This window comes from Plodia interpunctella, chromosome 13 (genome assembly GCF_027563975.2).
Source record: "Plodia interpunctella isolate USDA-ARS_2022_Savannah chromosome 13, ilPloInte3.2, whole genome shotgun sequence".
Lineage (NCBI taxonomy): Eukaryota > Metazoa > Arthropoda > Insecta > Lepidoptera > Pyralidae > Plodia > Plodia interpunctella.
Window position 1 is genome coordinate 8,053,408 of NC_071306.1, and position 21,378 is coordinate 8,074,785.

A 21,378-nucleotide genomic window follows, 5' to 3' on the forward strand; every position below is an offset into this window, starting at 1 on the left:
ATCCTAAATTATAATAAATGGGGTTTCGTTTTTTTATTAATAATTTTTTTATTCTTTCAAACGTCTGACAAGTGGCAACATTACATGAAAATTTTAAAACTTTAAAAACTTGTTTACCATACGAAAATCTACCGCTGGCACCGCCGGCGCCGTGTTTTTCGATTATCTCGTGTGCTACTGGTACCTATTTTAGATATTTTCACTTCAAAGTTCGAGTTGAGGAATCTGTTCCTCCGTTTTTGTGTTAATTATCTAGAATTCAGGACTATTTGTGCGATAAAGACGCTTTTTATTGGTATTTTGCTGTGTTGTGTGAATTTTCGAAATATATTTCTAATTTGCACTAGATTTGCATTTGGGTGCAAAAATATTATAATAAACATAAAAAATTAAAAAAACAGAAAATAAATGAAATATTAATTATATAAGTATTTTTATTTTATTAAGGGGTCACTGAAGAAGGATGATAACGCTAAAAGAAAGCATCGTGCTTGTAGTACATCGTCTATACATGTTACTCTGCATTGTTTAAAAAATTAAGTATACTAACGCTTACATCTTTATACATATTAGAAGCAGGAATATTTGCAAAAAGACACCCAATACTGTTCAGGAAAGCTAATGAGAACAGAAGGTATTTATCTAGAGATCCAACTAAACTGTATTATCCAATTACCCACTCAACATTATATCAAAAAAAATGGAGTTATTCCCGTTCGCCACCCCCAGTATTGCCCCCTCCTGTGGCGACTGGGAATTATTCTAAAAAAATATCCCAGTCGCCACCTCCGGGTGGCAAACGGGAATGTTGGTCAGTAAAAATCCCAGTGGCCACCCCTAATAATAGTTAAAATAAATGCTATATCTTTATATTTTTTGGAATGATTTTAAAATAATTACCGACGTCACAGAATGTTTAAAGTAAATGAATTGTTTAGTTAGGTACCTTTATGTATCTAGATATATATGCATTGAAATTTAGGCAATAGGTACGGTTCACTATAATATTTTTCCTGAAATAGCCGTAAAATATAATTTTGTATGAAATCAATTGGCATACTAATTACTCAGGCTGGTCGTCATTTTATTTTTTGGGATAACGTAACAAAATATGTACTAATAATCTATTGTGCTTTATCTTCATGCCGATGTCCTTTGTTAATATTTCACGTCTTTAAAACCATAAAATAGGAAGCGGCGCGAGCGCCTTGCGCAGCGGCGACCCGCCGATGACACGAGCGCCGAAAAGCCAAAACTATCGTGAGAAAGGATTACTAATCCTTTTGTTTTGCTACTTAAACTCTAGTAGCTCAATTGAAGATGCCGATGTCCTTTGTTTACATTTCACGTCTCGGAATAAACCATAAAATAGGCCGTGTGCTTTGTTTTACCTATAACAAACATGCCGAAAAGCCAAAACAGACACAATAGACAGAAGGTCATAAATCTTTAAAAACACAAAACAGCTTTTTATTGGGCTTGATGGGGATGGTTTTATGAGTGATTCTTGCAAAACTAAACTTTAAGTACAATGCATTTAGATCTAAAATGTAAAACAAGTATCGGCTGGCAATGCGTTGTGGCATTTCTAATCTTATCATTATTAGTGCATTCCTAACCATGTCAGGGTCAAGTACATCGTGTACTACCTCGGGTGAAGTGTCATTAATTTATATTAAAAGAAAACATGGTGTTGTTTTGCTTCACGGTGGCCACCAATATTATGTGAAAAAAAAATACCCAAGTGGACTAAGTGTGTGGGAATGCAGCCAGCGAAAAAAGAAATGCAAAGGAGTTATAAAGATTCGTGTAAGTTTTTCTACTTGTATGCCTATTAATCGTAAGCAATATCTTTTGCTTTGTATTATAAAGAGATTTTTTGTAACGAATAGGATCCGAAACTACTGGATCGATTATAATTTCGTACCCTGATTCCTATACTCTTATTTAATAATGAAATTAAATGTTTAATAAAATCTTTTTTTCTTCGCAGAATAATAATATCGTAAATGAAACGCCGCATTTATGTACTCCAGATTTCCTAAAAAATGAAATTGATGAGCGGCTTTATTCCTGCAAACAAGAAATTATCAAAGGGAATTACCCGGCAGTTCCTCAGTCTTATAATAATATGATTGCAACATTAGAAAACAGCGGATTAGATTTGGTGTGCAAGATACCAACATTCAATAGCGTGAAATCATCCTTGTACAGATTTAGGAATGTACAAGCTGGAGTACAGTGTCTACAGCCGCAGCTAGTAAGAAACGTTGAAGTCCCGAACCAATTCACAATTTTTTTACTAGCTGATTATGCTGATGGTGACAGCCGAATTCTAATTTTCTGCACAGAAAAAGCTAAACTTTCAATTTGCAAAGCGACTGATTTTTACAGTGACGGAACTTTTAAAAGTTGTCCGAAACCTTTTTCGCAGCTATATGTTATACATGCAGATATGGGAAGTACATCAAATAGTACGAATTTAATGCCTATTGTTTACGCTCTTATGAGTGAAAGAAACGTGAAATCGTACTTCATTCTGTTTTCCATGATAAAAGCTCAAATCCCCGGCTGGAATCCGGTTAAATACAAAACTGACTTCGAAAAAGCGCCAATGACTGCTATAAAGAATTTATTTCCGCAAGTTAACACAAAAGGATGCTATTATCACTATAATAAAGCGGTTTGGGAGAAGGCCCGTAAACTTCAAATTACAAAATCAAAAGATGTGAAGAAAATAAGAGAGGTTGCACTAAGTGCAGTTCTACCGTTATTGCCTGCACACGAAATTTCGAACGGCTGGAAGTATATTACTCGCTACAGTACACAAGAGGAGGATTTAAAAAAATTCAGAAAATACTTTGAAGAACAATGGCTGAAGGAAGAATTTATACCAATTTGGTGTGCTTACGGAGAGCAGCATAGGACCACTAACTTCTTGGAAGCTTGGAATCACAAATTAAACCAAGAAATTGGAAAAAAGAACCCTAATATTATTCATTTATTAAATGTATTGGTTAAAGATTCTGCATATTTCAGTGTTTGTGATAACATTAATAAAACCAAAATGACACCTTTTAAAAAAAGAAAGAAAAATAATGTCCTTACTGATCAATTTATTTTGGAAAGTCAGTTAGAGCTGTTACATGGCAATATATCAGTAGGTCATTTTTTAGAAACTGTAAGGCATTAAGGCTTCTTGGCAATGAAAATAAATAAAAAAAGGTAAAAAAAAGCATAAGAGGTATGGTAAATTAAACAAATTATTCATTACTTGATGACGATCAATGAATAACGTAGTCAATTATGGGTACCTAAATAATGATGTTGATTTGTGCCAGTCATAACAAATTACCTAAGTATTTTTTTTAAAGTAGCAAAATATCTAGTTCTAAGTTTTTTTTTTACATATAAAACCCAATTACTGTAAATACTCTGTGATACGAGTACATTAATGACGAATTTAATTGAGAGGACGCATCTGTGATTTTTTCTAATACTGATTAGGGTAGGGTAGAGTCTCGTTATGTCTGTGATTATTTGAAAATACTCATTATGCTTAGTGCATACTTTTAATTTTGTTAAAAATATTTTTTTATTAGGGCAGAGTAATACTTTATTTGTTTTGTATATTTTCTAATAATACTTTTTTTTTCCTATAGAAATGATTGTTGACTTGTTGATGTGATTATTTAGAATTTGTATAAAACTTGTTGATTTTGGAAATGAAAATGTAGATTTAAGAAGGCGGAGAATTGTTTTTTCAAGTATATTTTAAGAAATATTTTATATTCTATTGAAAGTACCTAATTATCTGTGATTTTGGATTTGTGTTTAAAATAGTTGATTTTGAAAATAAAAATACAAAAAAATAATGTTTGTTTAATTTTCTACCAATTTATAAATATTGTAACTCTCTCGTTTGATTAACCCTACGTACTTCTATTTTTTAATCAGAAATTTAATAAAATTAACATTCTTTGTCATTTCAAAAAAAAAATAAAGATAATAGGTAGCATACCTAGTTTTTATGTTAACTATATTTAGGGGTGGCCACTGGGATTTTTACTACCAACAATCCCGCTTGCCCCCGGAGGTGGCGACTGGGATATTTTTTTAGAATAATTCCCAGTCGCCACCGGAAGGGGGCAATACTGGGGGTGGCGAACGGGAATAACTCAAAAAAATGTTATGTTATGGTTATAAAAATATTCAACAAGATTCCAAAATTCATACGCGAATTGCCATTAAATCATTTTAAAAGACAAATAAATGGCTTCTTGATAAATGTTTTTACACAATCAAAGATTTTTTGGATTGCAATTACATTAATTAATATACATGTAGGTTTGTAAGTGACATTTTATCTAAATTTAATCTGATGTCATAGTTTTTTAAATATGCCATTATTAATATTTGCATGCTGTTGACAACGGCTAAATAGGCTTGTTCTAAACCATCATGTGGATATTGTATTAACCTACCCTATTTAAGCAAATAAAAATGATTTGATTCAGAAATAAGATAACGAATGCCTATGAAATCTACGTGACGGTAGCAAAATGGCCAAACCACACGTTTTAACTAGAATGTAGAGTATGGTAAAGGTAGGGCGCATTTATCAAGATCTGACCACTTTTTCATACATTTTGACTAAAGCGTAGAGTTAGTGAAGCAAACTAGACTCGTCTTAGCAACACTTTTATATGAAAATGTTTTTGGTGGGATTTCATTTATTTTTGTAAGATGGTAAAACCTATGCAACCAAATGCTTTAGTGTTGTATTTATTTAGTCCCACAATTTTTGTGTTGTTTTCTTTATTTTTTTAAATTTCTTTATTGACCTTGTAGCAACAGCCGTCGTTACTATTACTGTATAATCTTTCACCTTCTTTTTTAAGGAATCAGGGGATGATTTTTGAATAATTACCACACACGTATTATTTATTTGTTACAAGAAGTATTATTACTAATTTTAAGATAACTAGCACAAGAAATAGTTCTAGTTTTATACAAACTTCCACCTCTATACCAAGGGGATGGGTCAGGTTAGGTTGGGTTTTTTAATTTTTTGTTGTCTCTGTACTAATATTAACTTACCAAACAATAATACCAAACGTACTTAATACCAAATTTCAGCTTTCTAAGACTTCAGGAAGTACCCTAACAATTTTGATTATCAGTGAGTCAGTGACGAAATTATGGGTTTTTGGACATCTATAAAATCTAAAGTATACTAGCTACAATATTCAAACTTTGCATGTTTAATTAATGTACTCATGGTATTATATCTTGAAAATTTTAACTATCTGGCATTATCCAAACCAAAGTTACGAGGGTTCAAAAATACGACGAAACGTTTCAAGAATAGGTAGGTAGTGCTCTTGCGCTTCGCTTGGCTTGTCTTGGCGGGGGCATTCCCGTGCCCCCAAATTAAATGTACTAGTTATGTACATTAATATCAATATTAAAACACTGTTCAGTGTGTAACCTAAAATATAAGTGTAGGTATATAATAAAAACCTGCAAAAAAACAAAGCTGCGAAGCTCCCTACTTAAAGGACCTTCTGTTATATGTTATCACTTAAGTTATTATCAATCAATATTAAAAATATTTTACGTTTTAGATAAATAGATCGACTTGGCCATTTTCCCTTTTCTGCTTTTTTTACTACATAGTCTAAGTGATGAACACCAGACATCCACATTTTGGAGTTCAGAAAAACACCCAGGGCTCCGTAACGAAGTAAGTACTCACTAAATCCATAAAATTGTCAAAATCATGAAATCAACTGTTACTGTCATCTGTCACTGTCAAGTAAAGACGATTTTTTTGATAACATTGACGTTCAGCTTTTAACTTTTATATATTTTTAGCTAATGAAATCATAAACATAAAGCTAGGTGAAATTCTTAAAAATAACTTTTTTCCAATAGTAAATCGAAATAATATATTATGTTGTGGGTACAAAATAGGTACTTATTATAACACTGTAGTCTATCAAGGTAGATAGGCATCATGCTGGTATTTTCTATAAATATACCTAAATGTAAGAAATCATTTAAGGTTACTTACATACAATTTGTAAAAAGCTAAAAATAAGAACCACATAGATATGTGGTTAGTTAAATAGATATTTAACTAGCTTTTACCCGCGACTTCGCCCGCTTTGGAACAGATGTGATTTTCATACAAACTTTCACCACCATAACAATGATATCAAGGTTGATTTTTGAAAAAAAAAACGCATATGTTTGAACGGAGTTCTTTAACTAGGTGCATTCTTACTAAATTTCATAAAATTGGTCTCGTGGTTTAGTCGCGAAAGCGGTATAGACGGAGAGACTTTTGCATTTATAATATTAATATGGATATGGGTCCTTCTATCTTTATAATTTTGTATTCCTAATTTCCTATCTCTCAAACGGCTGTAATCTCCGATCGGTGGCCTGCATTACATGTTGTTGCTAATAAGATTTGTAAAGGCTGTGTTTATCCAATAATCGCCTCGTACGACACCCACGGGAGGATGTGAAGTGATCCTATTCTAGGACGAAAACCGTTTTGTATTTATATCATTTTATTAATTTAAGTTAATACAGAAAACCTACTCTTGTTTTTAATTTAGCCTGTCACAAAAAACAGCTGCCTACCTACAGTAGGTAGGCAGCTATTTTGTTGTGTCCCACCGCTGGGTTGAGTGGAAGAAAACGGGACAGGTCAGTTTTCTTCCACCCATCTCTGTCTATTTCTAACCAAGTACCAATTTTGAAAATAATTTATTAATAAACTCCCACTTGATCCTTCTCAATGCCTCTTCTTCTACGGCCGTCCGTTCGGTATCCAAAAGGTGGCAGATTTCGCCCATCTTTCACATATGACTAACTTAGACAAATATACTTACGTACCAGTTAAATTTTACATTTTTTGCACCATAATTACTTTGTGGAGAACGGAAAATTTGCCGTCGGACGGCGCGCTTACAAATGGGCCTAGGACTAAGTAACTTACATATTCCTCTGGAATAAGTACATCTGGTTGGTTTAGAATAACATAGTTGTTGATAAAGGAATTCAAAAATATTACTCTAGCAATATTTCATCAAAGAAATAACATAAAAATCATTTACCTGACCTGACGTGAAATGTTCATTAATTTTCTAAGAAAAAGAAATTGAAATTAAAATAAATCTAAAACTGAAATTAGGTACTTAGTTTAGAGGTCCTCGCTGTCGAAATAAGTATTTGTAAATTCTATGTAAAAATGTTATCTAAGAATAGGAATTTTACGAAATTCTTTTATTTAGGTATCTTAGACACGTTAGAAGCGGTGTGATCGAAGTTATGCGTAAACAATCGACTGCATGAACTTAAATTGTGATAATGCTCACGGTAGAAAGTACTTACCTACTTAGATCCAACTGTTATCTTCAGTAACATTTAAAAATCCAATGAACATTTTCGTTGACAAAGTTTCAAGTTCGTCTGTGCGTGTAAAAATGTAATTGATTCATTTCAACCAAATGATCATGTGAAATACCTCACGGTATTGGAATTTCTTAGATTAATAATGGATAATGAAATTTCATAGAAACATCTACATATGACTTTACGATTAACTACGTAACTATGAGTTTGTTTAACGTAAGTTTTAGCGTTACATAATGTCAAATTAAGGAGTTAAGTTGGCATACAAAGTGCTTAGGTATAAATCGTAAAAAAATAATAGCGCAATTAAAACAATTATAAATTATGTCATTGGGTTTGGTGATTAGGTTTACCTAGTAGATTATTTCTACTTAATTACGAACAACTAAGTACAGTCCCAAGTGAAAGAAATAAATGTATAAATAAAATAACGTAATACTTTTAAAATACACGCTTTTTTACACATCAGTGAAAACAAAACTTATGACTAAAAGTGCTTAACAATGAAATATTTTTATAGTTTTTCACAATTCAGAAATATTTGAAACTTAATCTAACTAAATGTTGTTTAAGGACACTTAGCTTAATGATAGACTAAATATTTTTTTTATCAGATAACTTTACGCGATTTGAGTAAAATCTGACATCATTAAAAAGAAAGGTCGTTTTTAACTAAGCCTGGACTTTAATACGTAACTTTACACACCTATGTACTATAATTAATGATAATAAGTAGACAGGTACTAGGTAGTTAACATCTCAAATAATGAAAAGTTGGCTACAATGTCTTCTAATTTACATTGTCTCTGGCGAAGCAATCAATATAGAGAAAGAAGAATTCTGTGCTACCCTGGAATGTGAAGAAGAAGAGGCAAAGCGAGTGTGTGGCATCAAGGAAGAAGGAGCAGGGTACAAGTTGAAGTTGTTCGACAGTTCTTGCGAATTGTTACGGTATGGGTGTGAAGTCTCTGAGAGCGAAGGTGAGTTGATGATACCTATTATTTATCAATCATCCATTTGATACTTACTAATGATGCTTCCATCCGTACTAACATTATAAAAGTGAATGTGAAAGTGTCTTCATTTGTTTTTTTTTTTGTTTAACGTAAGAGGGAACATTGAAAATATGTATATTTATCATTCATCCATTTGGTTCAGCCTTTGGTTTGAGATGATTTTTGGTTTGGAAATAGTAGGAAAGTGACATAAGCTTTTTTGCTGCGCATGGAGCTTCTGGCAATTGCCAGTAATATTATAAATGTAAATGTGCGATTGTTTGTCCCTTTCTCATGTCACGAATTTTTCGAATTTCCCACGGGCACGGCAAAAATAAAATTTTTACGAACGTATGAAATTGCGAGTAAAAGTTTGTTCATATATTTACCCAATACGTGCGTGACGGGAGGTACCTACTAATCTTTACATTTATGGCATAGATTAGATAGGGTGTTAACTCGGGGAAAAAATATAGGTAATAAACATGACCTGCTCCTATCGCCCATGTATCGTCTTACAAATAGATATATACGTAATGTTTAAAGTAGGTATATGTTTAAATAGAAAAATATTTATCTACCATGCTCACATTAAAAGCGGTAAAACAGACCTTAGATATGTTTTGGTACCTAATTCAAATAAAATAATTACATTGCCGACGCGACGCGTCACGGCGCGCTTGCAAATGGGCCTACCGAGTAGAATTTCGAGCTATTACAATAGTAGGTATTCTAGAATGTTATGTGATCGAATAAAAAAATTTTTTAGTATCTAATATTATATTATAGAAACTATCGTTATTATAATAGAATATACTTAGCTAGTAAGTACCTACTGAAATTATTTACTTATTTGTATCTGTAGATTTTTTAAATGATTTCAGTCTAAACGAATACATATCGCTATCTAAATGATTTTTTAGTTTTCAATAGTGTAATTAATGAATACAACTATTATTTTTTACAAATTATAAGCACTCATTTACAGTATTACCTACATAGTACACATGAAAAAAAAAGAAGCCGTTAGTCCTGCTACTGCCTAATAGATGGCGTTATGTCCTCTAAACTCGATTGGGAAATGTAAAAATTATTAGATTTATAGATTCTAGTATAAGAGCAGATTTGAAAGATTGGTTTATATTTTTTTACGTTTACTTACCTAATACAAAAATTTGCTGCTTCCCGCTTCACTCCCGTGGGAATATTGGGATAAAAAGTACCATGTCACTCAATAATGCGGCTTCAAGCTGGTGTAATAATTTTGAAAACTGGTTAAGTTTTATCGTTTCCTTGCACAGAAACAAAAGATCTCTTCTTCTGCAAGGCCTTTTTCCAGTCCTTGTTATTCGGCGCAAGGAATGTTTGTTGTGGGTTGGTCAATTTATGATATATATATCCCATTTTTTATAATTAATTATTTATATTTATTATATTATTTAGATAGTACAATAAATTACCTAGGAGCTAAATTATTATGTAGGTTGACATCGTGTTTATTGAAACGACATGGCCACTCACCAATTCTTCCTCAGTTGAGCGTCGAAGCCCACTCACCAACATATAAGTATAGATTTATTTTGAAAGAACATTTACAGGGGATAAAACTTTGTTTGCAGCACATAGAGAACTTATATAGTAGGCATTTTATTTTATGAGTTTAACAAAGCGTCCGAAATACACATAATTAAAAAATAATTAGCACAGTTATGTCTACCACTAGAGAAGTTTCCTTATTTGAGTGCTATATAAAAATAGCAATAGCTACTACCAATCTTACTACCAGAAACCTTTACAATTTTCAGCTCGCCACTGATCCATATGTAATTGAACATAATTTATTCAATTTATTTAATAGTAAGTATACGAAATAGATTGCAATCTCAGAATCTAGTTATCTATATAGGTTTGATCTAAATAAAACTGTAAACCAAAAAACGTGTACATACGCCTAAATGCTTTGAATTCTTTGATATTTATTAGAGATATTAAAATACACAAAGAGACAAAAAAAACTAGTTTAAAAATAGGGACAACGTAGCCAGTAATTAACGTGGTTAACAGTTTTGAGAAATTACTATATACTTTATATAAAATTTTAAAATAATATCTGCGTATGAAGATCTAATTTCTGAATTACTGATTTGATTTGAACAATCGAAATAACAAAGAAGCAATGAAATAGCATGCTAAAATCAATTAGCTAGAAAATTAACCAAATCCCTTCTGTTTTTACCACATCACATGAAGACGTGCCCGCTAAGTGCTTTGAAAGCCCGCCTCATTGTCCACATACAGTTGCAATAACATTGTTCCAAACTCTGGATCCACAGCATTAAGTCTTAATACTTGGCTGAATTTAACTTAGCGATTGATTATGCATGATCCTTGGTTATGGCAAATGGTTTCCGCCTTGGAATAGTGTCTTTGAATCCTACTTAAATGCCACATGAGTTTGTATACAAATCTGACTCATGTACTTATAATTTTCATATCATATACATGCTTGTGTTGAAGGAAAACATCGTGAGTAGTCCTGCACACTACTAGGTGACGGTTTTTATATATATATATATATGATTAATGTAGACAGATTTATTTTTTCTGTAATTTATATATTTTTTTATTACTAAAGTGTAAAAGGGTTTTATGCTGATGTCAAAATTTTGCCTATTTTTACGTTGTATATAATGTACCTAATTAAAACAGTCTGGGGACCGCTTATCATTATATTTATAATTAAACTCTTCCAACCAATTTCATTACGGCTGCTGTAACAAATAAATAGAAACTGTGCAACTTACTTAAATATTTTTTGTAGTACCTAATACGAGTATACTCGAAAACCTGTCGATCACCAAGTAGGTCCAGATGCGCAATATGGCGGCTTTATGCCTCCATATTTAGCAATATGGAGGCATATAGTCTCTTAATGCGAATCAATTTTGGGCTTAAAACTGTTCTGCAATCTATAATCAAGTTAGTTTTTTACTAGTGTGATTCATTTCAGGTTCCTGAACTAAACAGCGCGGCATTTGCATAGTTCCTAAAAAGTTGATGCTAGGTATGCTGAGATTAAAAATTGACGGTACCAATTTGCAATTCAAATCGAAAAGTGTCAAAAAAGAGAATAATTGCTAAATTTTCCTTCTCGTTTAGGGTGGATAAATACCATAACTCGACCTTAAACGAACATTTCACCCTATGCTTGACTATTCACCCTCGATTACAGCTCAGGTGGATATTAAGTTAATGCCTCACATAGAATGGTCTATTAACTTTATCGAATGTAATCTACCATTATAACTGTGTTTTAACATAAAAATATTTTTAGACAGGCCTTAGAAACAAAATTCATCGAAACAGACTTTTGCAATAAATTTAATTTATGTAAACTATGCTCGATACGAGTAGATTACATATTTCGCCGACGGTGCGCTTGAAAATGGGCCTAGTACGGTAAAGTTATTTAACATAATAATATAATTAGTCAACTTCATACGTAATATTATGTATTTAATTTAATAAGTAGATACATTATATACCCAGATAATAAACAGGTATATGAATAAATAGTAGTTTACAAGTGTAAACACATGAAATATTTGTTTAAATACATATTTATCTTAATTTAGAGAAAAAAAAAACATTCCTTTGTTCGTGCTAATACCTAATAGATGGCGCCAAGTTAATATAACCTTGAAACTTTTAAAATTGTAATAAGTATAAGAAAAATAAGTTGAAATTTTGACATGGGTTCGCGAGAACCTAAGTTTTTCGTCTGAAATTTAGACTTTCCTAGTTACGTACATAATTTATAGGTTTACGTAGATAGACTTCGTTATAACAACAGAAAAACAGGCTACGACTATAGGCTACCGCTACGACACGACTGCTACGAAGTGCTACGAAATTCTACTACAGAGTTGGGCAGGATTTCTTTCATTGACCAACTTTAGGTACTTCTTTGTCTACATTCTGTCTACATATGACTAACGTTTTTACACTTTTAGACGAATTTCATTAAAATTCTTTAAACCACTTTCTTTTTCCTTACAATTAATTAATATTTTTATTTTCAGCATACGGTTCAATCAACATGGAATATTGTGAGCACTCATTTCCCATCGCACAAGATGCAGCGCCAAACGTCACATCGACCGACATACACGAAGACTCTGTCTCTCCCAACGACACCATCACCAAAAAGGAGGAACTCAATCCAAATTGTTCAGATTACAGCTGCCAAGAAACCCAAGACTTAAACTACACATGTGCTCTCAGAAAAGATGGAAACGGCTTCAGAATAAGATTATTCAAAAACATTTGTCAATTACAAAAATACAACTGTCAAAACAACGCTGACTTCGCAAAAACTGACGATTACCTTTGCAATGATGTAGAACTAACCGAATTCGACAACGAAATTGACGTGCCAACAACTCCGGTAGTGCAAACTGTTCAGAAAAACCTTGTGATCGTAGACGGATGGTATCTCAATCATAACGGCAACATTAATGAAACGATAGAAAACTTTTTCGCCGCCACACACGTTTTAGATTTGCCTGTGCGGGAAATTCCAGGTAATTTTAATTAGGTATCAAAATCAAAAAATCAAAATCAAAATCAAATCATTTATTCAGAAATTAGGCCTTCACAGGCACTTTTTCACGTCATAATCCAAATTAAATGATGTTTACCAAAGCTACAAACTACTAGCATTTCGGAACGACCACTGCTGAGAAGAAATGCCGAAAGAAACTCATTCAAACAGTGTTGGTCCCTATTATGCCAGAAGGGCTTACCATTTTTTATATATAAATTTATGTATAATTTTTTATCAGTAATATAACATTAAGTACATAATAAAGTACATGGTCAAAAGGTATACTGAAACATATTATGATTGTGATCAAGTGCTGATGAAAGGAAAATATATATATACTTATATATATATGTATAATTAACCAAACAAAAAAAAAAACTTTTAATAAAAGATCGAGCTGACCAGTTCCCCCGGCAGCACCCGTTCACGAGTTGACGCGTGAGTCAGCCATCGCGAAGCTCAACCACAATAGAGGGAACCTCCCGACCCGATCCACGATGCCGCTACCGGTTTGACCATTTGTAGTTCATTAGATACCTACTTATTTAAGTAGGTAAATTATATAAGCAACTTATTATAATATATAGTAGGTAAATTATATAATTAGTAAATCCTGCTCACTGGCGGCACATTTGTAATGAAATGTTGGTATAAATTCATACTTTTTTAAAAAAATAAAAAATAATTTAAAGTTTTTTTCCGACTTCATTTTTGTAACTCATTTATGGACTAGAAGTACAGGTCAGAAAGATTAGGTATATATGAAAATAACAAGAAAGCTAAGCTTGCGTAGAATGTACAACAAGCCATAAGTACATATTGAATGCTTCTAGGAGGTGAAGTCGGCGGCGCGCGAAGAATGCTCCTGTCCAAATTTGGACCTCAAAAGGTCTTCCAGCCGTGGATCCAGGTCCCTAAGAACAGAACAGATGACCCTCAGTACAAGCCTACCTTATCTTCATGCTACCACAAGTGTCCAACGGTAAGAGATTTTTCTGTATAAGTTGTTTATATTTTTATTTACACCGGAAATAAAGAATAACATCCTATGTAACTTTATTAACAAAAAGCATCATAAATACAAAACAAAAATGCCGTTTTACAAATAAAAATAATCTTCCAACGTGCCACAGGGAGGCAACGTGCCCAGTATACTGGCAGCGTTGCCCCGTTGTATAGCGAGGCTTACACGCTGAGCAAAAAAGCTGCCAGCCCTCGAGTCTCCCGTTGCCTCCACGAGGCGCGTCGTTATTTCTCTTAAAAATAGCCTTGCTTCAGGACCCCAAGGACCCATCGTTTCAACAGCAAAAGGTAAAAAATAATAATTATCCACCAGACCCATATATTTTCGCATTTTGCCTGCTTCAGCCGCACTAGCCGCCGCGCCGCCATGAAGAGAGGTGGACGGTAAATGTGACGGTGCCAAAGTGTCAACACATGTGGCATCCCAAACCAGGCTCCTTCCCAAGCGCCAAGGGACAAGGGACATACCGTCCGGGCGTTTACCGTCAGCACGGAATATCCCGTTGGGTTCCAAGATTGAGGGGATACCAATCGTTGCCAATGTTCTGCGAATGATATCATTGAGAGATGCATGACGAGGAATTCGCCCTGCACTTCTCACACAAGACAGGCCATGATGGCCGAAACTGTTAACGGCCATACCACATTGACAAATGTGGGGTTGATTTATTTTCGCACCCAAGCGAAGTCCCATAGCCAAGGTAAAAGTGGTTTTGTCTAAAAGAGTGCCTACATGTTTTGATGGGAGTGCCCGAAGCCAATAACCAGACTCTTTCTCCATTAAAGCTAGAAAGCGAGCACGATCCTCCAAACGGCTGCACTGAGACAGAGTCCTCTCCTGGATGGCCTTGCATAAAGGATTGTCCCACTGTCGCTGTGAACTTCTGTTTAGTGGTAACTCCTCCGAACTAATTGACCGCCATACCTCCTCAGCCTCGCCCAAGCCGCACACCTCAATGGGACCCGATAACGGGGACAGAATCCTACCACATAATGAGGATGCCGCATGAGCGGAGGACAAAAAGGCTGGAAGAGCCACATCAGATACTTTACGCACGCCTATGCCTCCAAAACGAACTGGTAGTGAGGCAAACTGCCAGGCCACGCTATTTATTTCAGAATTGATCACTCTTACCAGTGAAACTTTAATAAGTTCATCAAGGACTTCTAGATGATTGTGATGCTTCCACAATAACGAGCACCGTATAGCATAAGTAAACTTGGGCACAAAGAGGCAGAATTTTATAATAAAGTAAGCCATGTGAGGATTAATTTTAAATAAAAGGTCTGAAGACGCATTAAATTTAATGACCTGTTCATTTACGAAATTCTCAACAGAACCCTCCAACACCGGGGCACCCAAAATACGTAAACTATCCCCATTCACCAAAGTCAATCCAGGAGCTACTGCTAGAAAACTTGAATAAATATTGTCTCTGTCTGAATCTGCAAAGGAATCGCCTATGTATAGTTCGCACTTGGAGAAATTTAGTTTTAACCCTACCTCTTCAAAACTATGAATCAAAGTCTCCAAGTCCGCCCTTACGGTCTCAGCGTTCCCACCCAAGGTCCCATCATCTAAATACCACATATTTAGAGGAGAACTGAGAGTAGATATTATAGGGTTTATACCGAGACTAAATATGGCAGGTCCTAAAGGATCTCCCTGTTGACAACCTGTTACAGATTTTATAAGTTTATCCTTGTAGACAAGATTTGATGGTGTACCGTAACATTGCCACAAATATGAATAAATATCTGGAATGTGCTCTCTAGCTTCTCGCAAGAAAACACCTCTATCAATTGAATTAAAAGCATTACATATATCAAGTTTTAACAAAACCTCACTATTAGCAGAATTGATAAAAGTCCTAGCAGAGTGTACCATAGCCTCACAGCCACCCTTCACTCCAAAACCTAACTGCTTAGGCTGAAATAATGAAGACAAAGTAATGAAAATATTTTTGCAAACAATTTTGGAAGCCAATCTTCTTATTGTGCAACCTACTGCTATCGGACGTATACCACCATCCTTTTTGACGAGGGCACATAAATTAGCCCCATACAAAATCCTGGCTACTTCATTGGGAACCTTACCGGCCAACATTAAATTAATGAGCGCAACCAAACTCTGCAGTAAAGCGCGGCCCGTATCACCAGTGGCACCACACAAAAGGTCTTTCAAATGCTGTGGTGATAAGCCATCCAGACCGCTTGCAGATCCACCTTTAAAAGAATTAAGAGATTCCAATACTTGATCAGCAGAAATTTGTAGGTTATGGTCTGCATCTACAGGAGGATCCGGGTGAAGATTACGCGTTGTATTTTGAGGATGTTTTCTCACCAAGGATTCAAAGGTTTCATCAGTTTCTGGAGCAAGAGCATCATTGGAAAAAATCAAATGAGCTGCCCCCCTCACATCCCCATCGCTAACCTTATTCTCAATTCTCTTAATCCTACCAAATAGAACATTGTTGGACCTATTTATAAAGCGTTGCGCATCCCCAATACTAACTAGATAATGATCATGTTGACAACAATTCGATTTTATGAGTTGGGTTAGGGAAGATGAACGTCCTTCCTCACCGTGTACATGCAAAATTCTGAAAGCAAAAGACAATAAGCTTTCCCAGCTTTCTATACTGTTGGTCACAATGATATTGTCGATAACTTTTTTTAAAGCTGTTGCAACCGACAATCTTGCACCCCTGGGGATTCTCTTCACTACTGGCAAACATTTTTTGTACTTAGACAAAAGAGCCCAAAACACACCCTCCGGATGGTGACTATCACCTGGACCGGAAACTGCCAATAAAGGAGGAGGCCCATCAGTATTGGACCTGTGATTAGAACTTGATACCGATGAAGATGAAGCCTTATGAACCCGAGAAATATGTACATTAAGACCCCTACGTCCTTTAAAAAAACGCGGGCGATCACACTGCTCACACTTTTGGTAAGAATCTAAAGAAAGAACCGTGGGGCCAGCTACAGGCGACACTGCAGCAGGAGCTGGGTCTGGTAGTGACATTATAAAGGTAAAAAAAAAAATAATAAATAACATGCAACACCATGCATTAAATTAATATAATTTCCAAACTCGTTACAATGACAGTATTTATATTAAATCAATCGCTCAGAAATATAATAATCCAATTACAATATACATTTTTTTAATTATTAATTATATTAATGTTTCATATAAGTCAACCAGATATAAAATAAAAAGTTAAACTGTCAATTGCCTAAATACATTTATAATTCAGTCACAATAATCTTGAAATAATATGAATTTATTGCAAATCGTCATTATAATTTAATTCCTATAATCACAAAAATAATAATAACAATGAAGACAAAAAATTATTCATGTAAAACATTTGCATTGCAGTTCATAACATGTCCATTAAAAAACACAATCAATAATATAAATGTAATATTTTAATGATAATAAAAAGAAAAACATAACTAGTAAGACAACTAACTACAGACTAAGATTCGAACTCGTAACCCGCAGATCAGAAGCAAGACGCGTTGACCACTGGACCATTTTATTGATGACGATGACAATGAAATTGTTTATCGGAACATAATAACCAGCTGATATTTAATCATATGATGGTGAATATCGATTGTTGGTTTTAAAGACACCTTCAGCCAGTAGTTGTTATAAAACAACCAATTGAATAAAATAACCAATTAAGTACTTATATAGATTTATAAGTGAAAAGCACTGTTGCACAAAAACCACTACACTGCACTGCACACACTTCTTCATGATTCTTCGACTTGATTGAGCCAAAACACGACCAAAGCCAAAGAGCAGTTATTTCCTGAGGTATTTTCGTTTATTAGCCAATTTAGAAGTATTCCATTGTCGAATTATACCACGAACAGACACACATATGCCTCGATGCGTATACTTTAAAAAAAATATTCAATTCACATTAAAGTGGTAACTGTATTATTTTTAAGGAATTAAAATGTACAGAGTCTGTGTTTACTGTGCAGCGCCCTTCCACCACAAAAACATAGAATAACATTAGAAAATCAATTTGTTAAGTAGATATCGTTAATTAAAGATTAAGGTCTTTAAGATACGCTCCAACATTTAATTAAGTACAGCTCTCCTTATTTCGTGGTGTTGAATTGTCATATTCTCTCACATTGCTCACGTTTATGTTTTAGACCATTTGTATAAATGCGACACCGAAGCATCAGATCGAGATTCATGGATTAAATACGTAAAACATTTTAACATTTAACAAATCGGATATCAAATATACATAATATTTATTTCAGACCTGAGGCTAGGAATCAGTTTACAAGCTTTTATTTAGTTTCACCTGTTTGTTTGTTTGTCTGAAATCAATAGTCTTGCAATTCAACTTTCAATTAAATTACAAAGTTGAAATTTCGACATCGCGTCCACGTAGTTACCATGACAAATACACTAACGATTGAATAAATCGCTTTATTTTGCCACGCGTCGAATGCAACAAGAGCTCGCTGATGACAGCAAAATGTAATGACAAATATTGGATTTTTGCATATTTTCAGAAATGTCCAGACACATACGCGCCGGTTTGCGGTATGCCCGGCAACGTGGCTCGTGAGCCCTCGCTCATGTTCCAAAACCACTGCTTCATGGATGTGGCCCAGTGCAAGATGTTCTGGGAGGACAAGAGTTCAACTTCGGAGAGTTCCGGTGATCTCATCTTCTACCCTTAGGTTTTAAATTACTGTTGCCCAGTCTAATGGCAAGATGTATGTGATTGATAATCAAAAATAAGGATAAATTATTGTTCTTTTTTTGGTTAATAATCAAATGAAAGTAAATTGGGCTTTTTTAATTTGGGTTTGGGTTAATATTGAGTTCAATTGTTTTAATTTATGATTTCCTTTACCTAATAAATAAATGAAAGTATTAGTAGTAGAAATGATTTTCGCATTTTGCTTTCCAAAAACATTGTAATTGTAATTTTGAATTTTTTTAAATAATGACGTAGTGAATACGTACACGTCATTAAATCTATTTAACCTCTATGTTTAGTTCATTGACAAGTTTTTCGGACATTCGAGTTTGTGTCGTGAGTTTAGCTCTTACGTTATTTATTTAACTATTGAAGTCATAGTAAACATCTCCACGAGAATATTCCAGTTTCCTCCATTCAATTTTGATCCTCTTCTGACCGCTTGACTGCACCCGGGAAATATTGTGCAATATTGCATGGGCAAGCACAGAGCTTAGTGCCAACAGGGCGACAAGAGGAGACACGTGTAGTGCACCGAGCTGGACGAACATAGAAGTCTTTAGATATGAGTTGAAATCGTGTGAAATCTTTCTAAGATAAAATGATATATTTTGATACATCGTAAATAAAAACAATGTTTCGAAAAATTTTGTTAGTTTAAAAGTTAGGTGGTTGATACGCCGGCCAAGAGCAAGCCACAACCAGCACGTCAACCTACCCAAATTAATTGCAAACCCGCCGTTATGAAAAAGGGCAAAATCTTTATTTTTCACTCATGCAGGGAACTTGATGTGCTGTTGATTGTACCTATGTCGCTTACAAAATGATGGTTGGGCAAACAACGCAAGGTGAGTTAGGGTAACAAACATTGAAACTATACATTTATGGTTTTGTTATTATTTTCTTCCATTATTTTAGGTTTGTCTAAACTTATGACTATTTTAGAAGAATAAGACCAATTCGCTATCCTTGTCAATTGACTGGGAGATAATTTTTAGCTTTTTTTAGGTTTTTTACAACCACAAATTATGACAGAATCTTTTGCATTTCATAATTGCATAATTGTATTTTGCCCCGCGTAAATTTTTTGCTAACCACCAACACAATATCAAAAATGTTGTCATTCACTTCATTAAGTTTCATATAAACTTCCACCCTCTATTACACACCACAAGAATTCCATTTTCAAAATACAGAAGAAAACTACTTTTAATGTAAAATCAAGAAGTCTTTGTTAGAAGTGATTATTTAAATATATCAATTTAACACTATCTTTAAGTTTTTTCTTAAATTAATTATAACTAATCTTTATAAATGTTATATATTTTCCTTTTTTATTCTGCGGCAGCGAATTATATTTGTTGGCAAATGTTGTGCTCGCTGTTAACTGGTGTATATGTATCGCATTAAACTGCAACTACAATTTTACTTGCTATAATATTACATATGTAAACGCTGTAATCGTTCCTTATATATGTTAAATAAATTTATTATATATTAAATAAACTAATTATTTTTTTTATCACAATTTTGCAGCGTACATCGAGTCATCTTTCATGTTCTGCCTGGGTGACGAGATGAACGGTATGTTCCGCTTCCTGCCGCTGGTGCGCACGCTGCAACACATGGGCCGGCTGAAGAAGAAGGGCCGCTTTAGGTACAAGCTGAAGAACATGCGCTTTTTCAACAATCTGCTCGCCAAGCAGCCCAGGCTGCAGGGATAGAGTATTTATTCATTATGTATGAATTTCCCTTCATTGTATGAAATTATTGTATGATTATACGATTACGGCTAAGACAGATACTTAAGTCACTATCACTACATAGTCATAGTTTCTTCCCCTGTCTGTCCCTATTTATACCTACTTAAACCTTAAAAACTGAGAATAAAATGTAAAGATATTAAATTATTATAAGATGTTTGATACAACATACCGAGCATTTCTAGCTAGGAAAGGATTCTGGGTTCCGACGCTTAACGCTGATGACAGAGAATCTATGAGAGTACAAATAAGTGAATTTTCGTTTAATAAAAAAAAACTGAACACTTTTAAACAAAGTATCCTTTTGCAAAACTATTATTTCTTTAAGTGCTTTCAAAAACCAATTAAATCCAGATTTCAAATTTCAACTCGTTTCCTTACCTTTGAAACGTAATCACTAGTCGAACTCTTGTAAGTGCTTCAAAACGAACGAACCGACTAGAAAAGTACCTTAAACGAATGACGCTAATAAAAGAGGGATTTCTTTTCACTCAGGTATATAAGAAAACTTAAAAATAATGTTAACTTGATATTTTAAAAAATCACTTTGTCGATTTTACAAAAGTAAAGTCTTTTTTTTCGTCTACCCCTTCTCCCACTTTATTTGGGGTCGGACCTCCTCGTAAATTTACGCCAGAAGTTACATTGGAAAGAAGCTTAATTCATTAGCACTTTAATAAAATACCGTATAGACCCTGGCAGAAGAGGTAAAACCATAGATAAAATATTTCTTTTTACCAAGAAATGCTTGTAATGGTTATAATGGCCAAATTTTGGTTTGTATAATTTTCAAATTTTCTTTGGAGAGG

The 21,378-nt window shown here is 34.0% G+C and overlaps 2 protein-coding genes across 2 annotated transcripts; both read left to right on the top strand.

Annotated features, from left to right (window-relative positions):
* Positions 1-1,958: 1,958 nt before the first annotated feature.
* On the top strand, positions 1,959-4,115 carry LOC128674969 (uncharacterized). Its single transcript, XM_053754001.2, has one exon. The coding sequence runs from the start codon at positions 1,964-1,966 to the stop codon at positions 3,191-3,193; it is 1,230 nt and encodes a 409-aa protein (XP_053609976.1). The 5' UTR covers positions 1,959-1,963; the 3' UTR covers positions 3,194-4,115.
* Positions 4,116-7,751: 3,636 nt separating this feature from the next.
* Positions 7,752-20,610, top strand: LOC128674938 (uncharacterized). Its single transcript, XM_053753948.2, has 5 exons — positions 7,752-8,408; positions 12,506-13,006; positions 13,863-14,011; positions 18,613-18,760; positions 20,343-20,610. Exons 1-5 carry the CDS (start codon positions 8,195-8,197, stop codon positions 20,528-20,530), a joined length of 1,200 nt encoding a protein of 399 aa, XP_053609923.1. The 5' UTR covers positions 7,752-8,194; the 3' UTR covers positions 20,531-20,610.
* Positions 20,611-21,378: the final 768 nt, after the last annotated feature.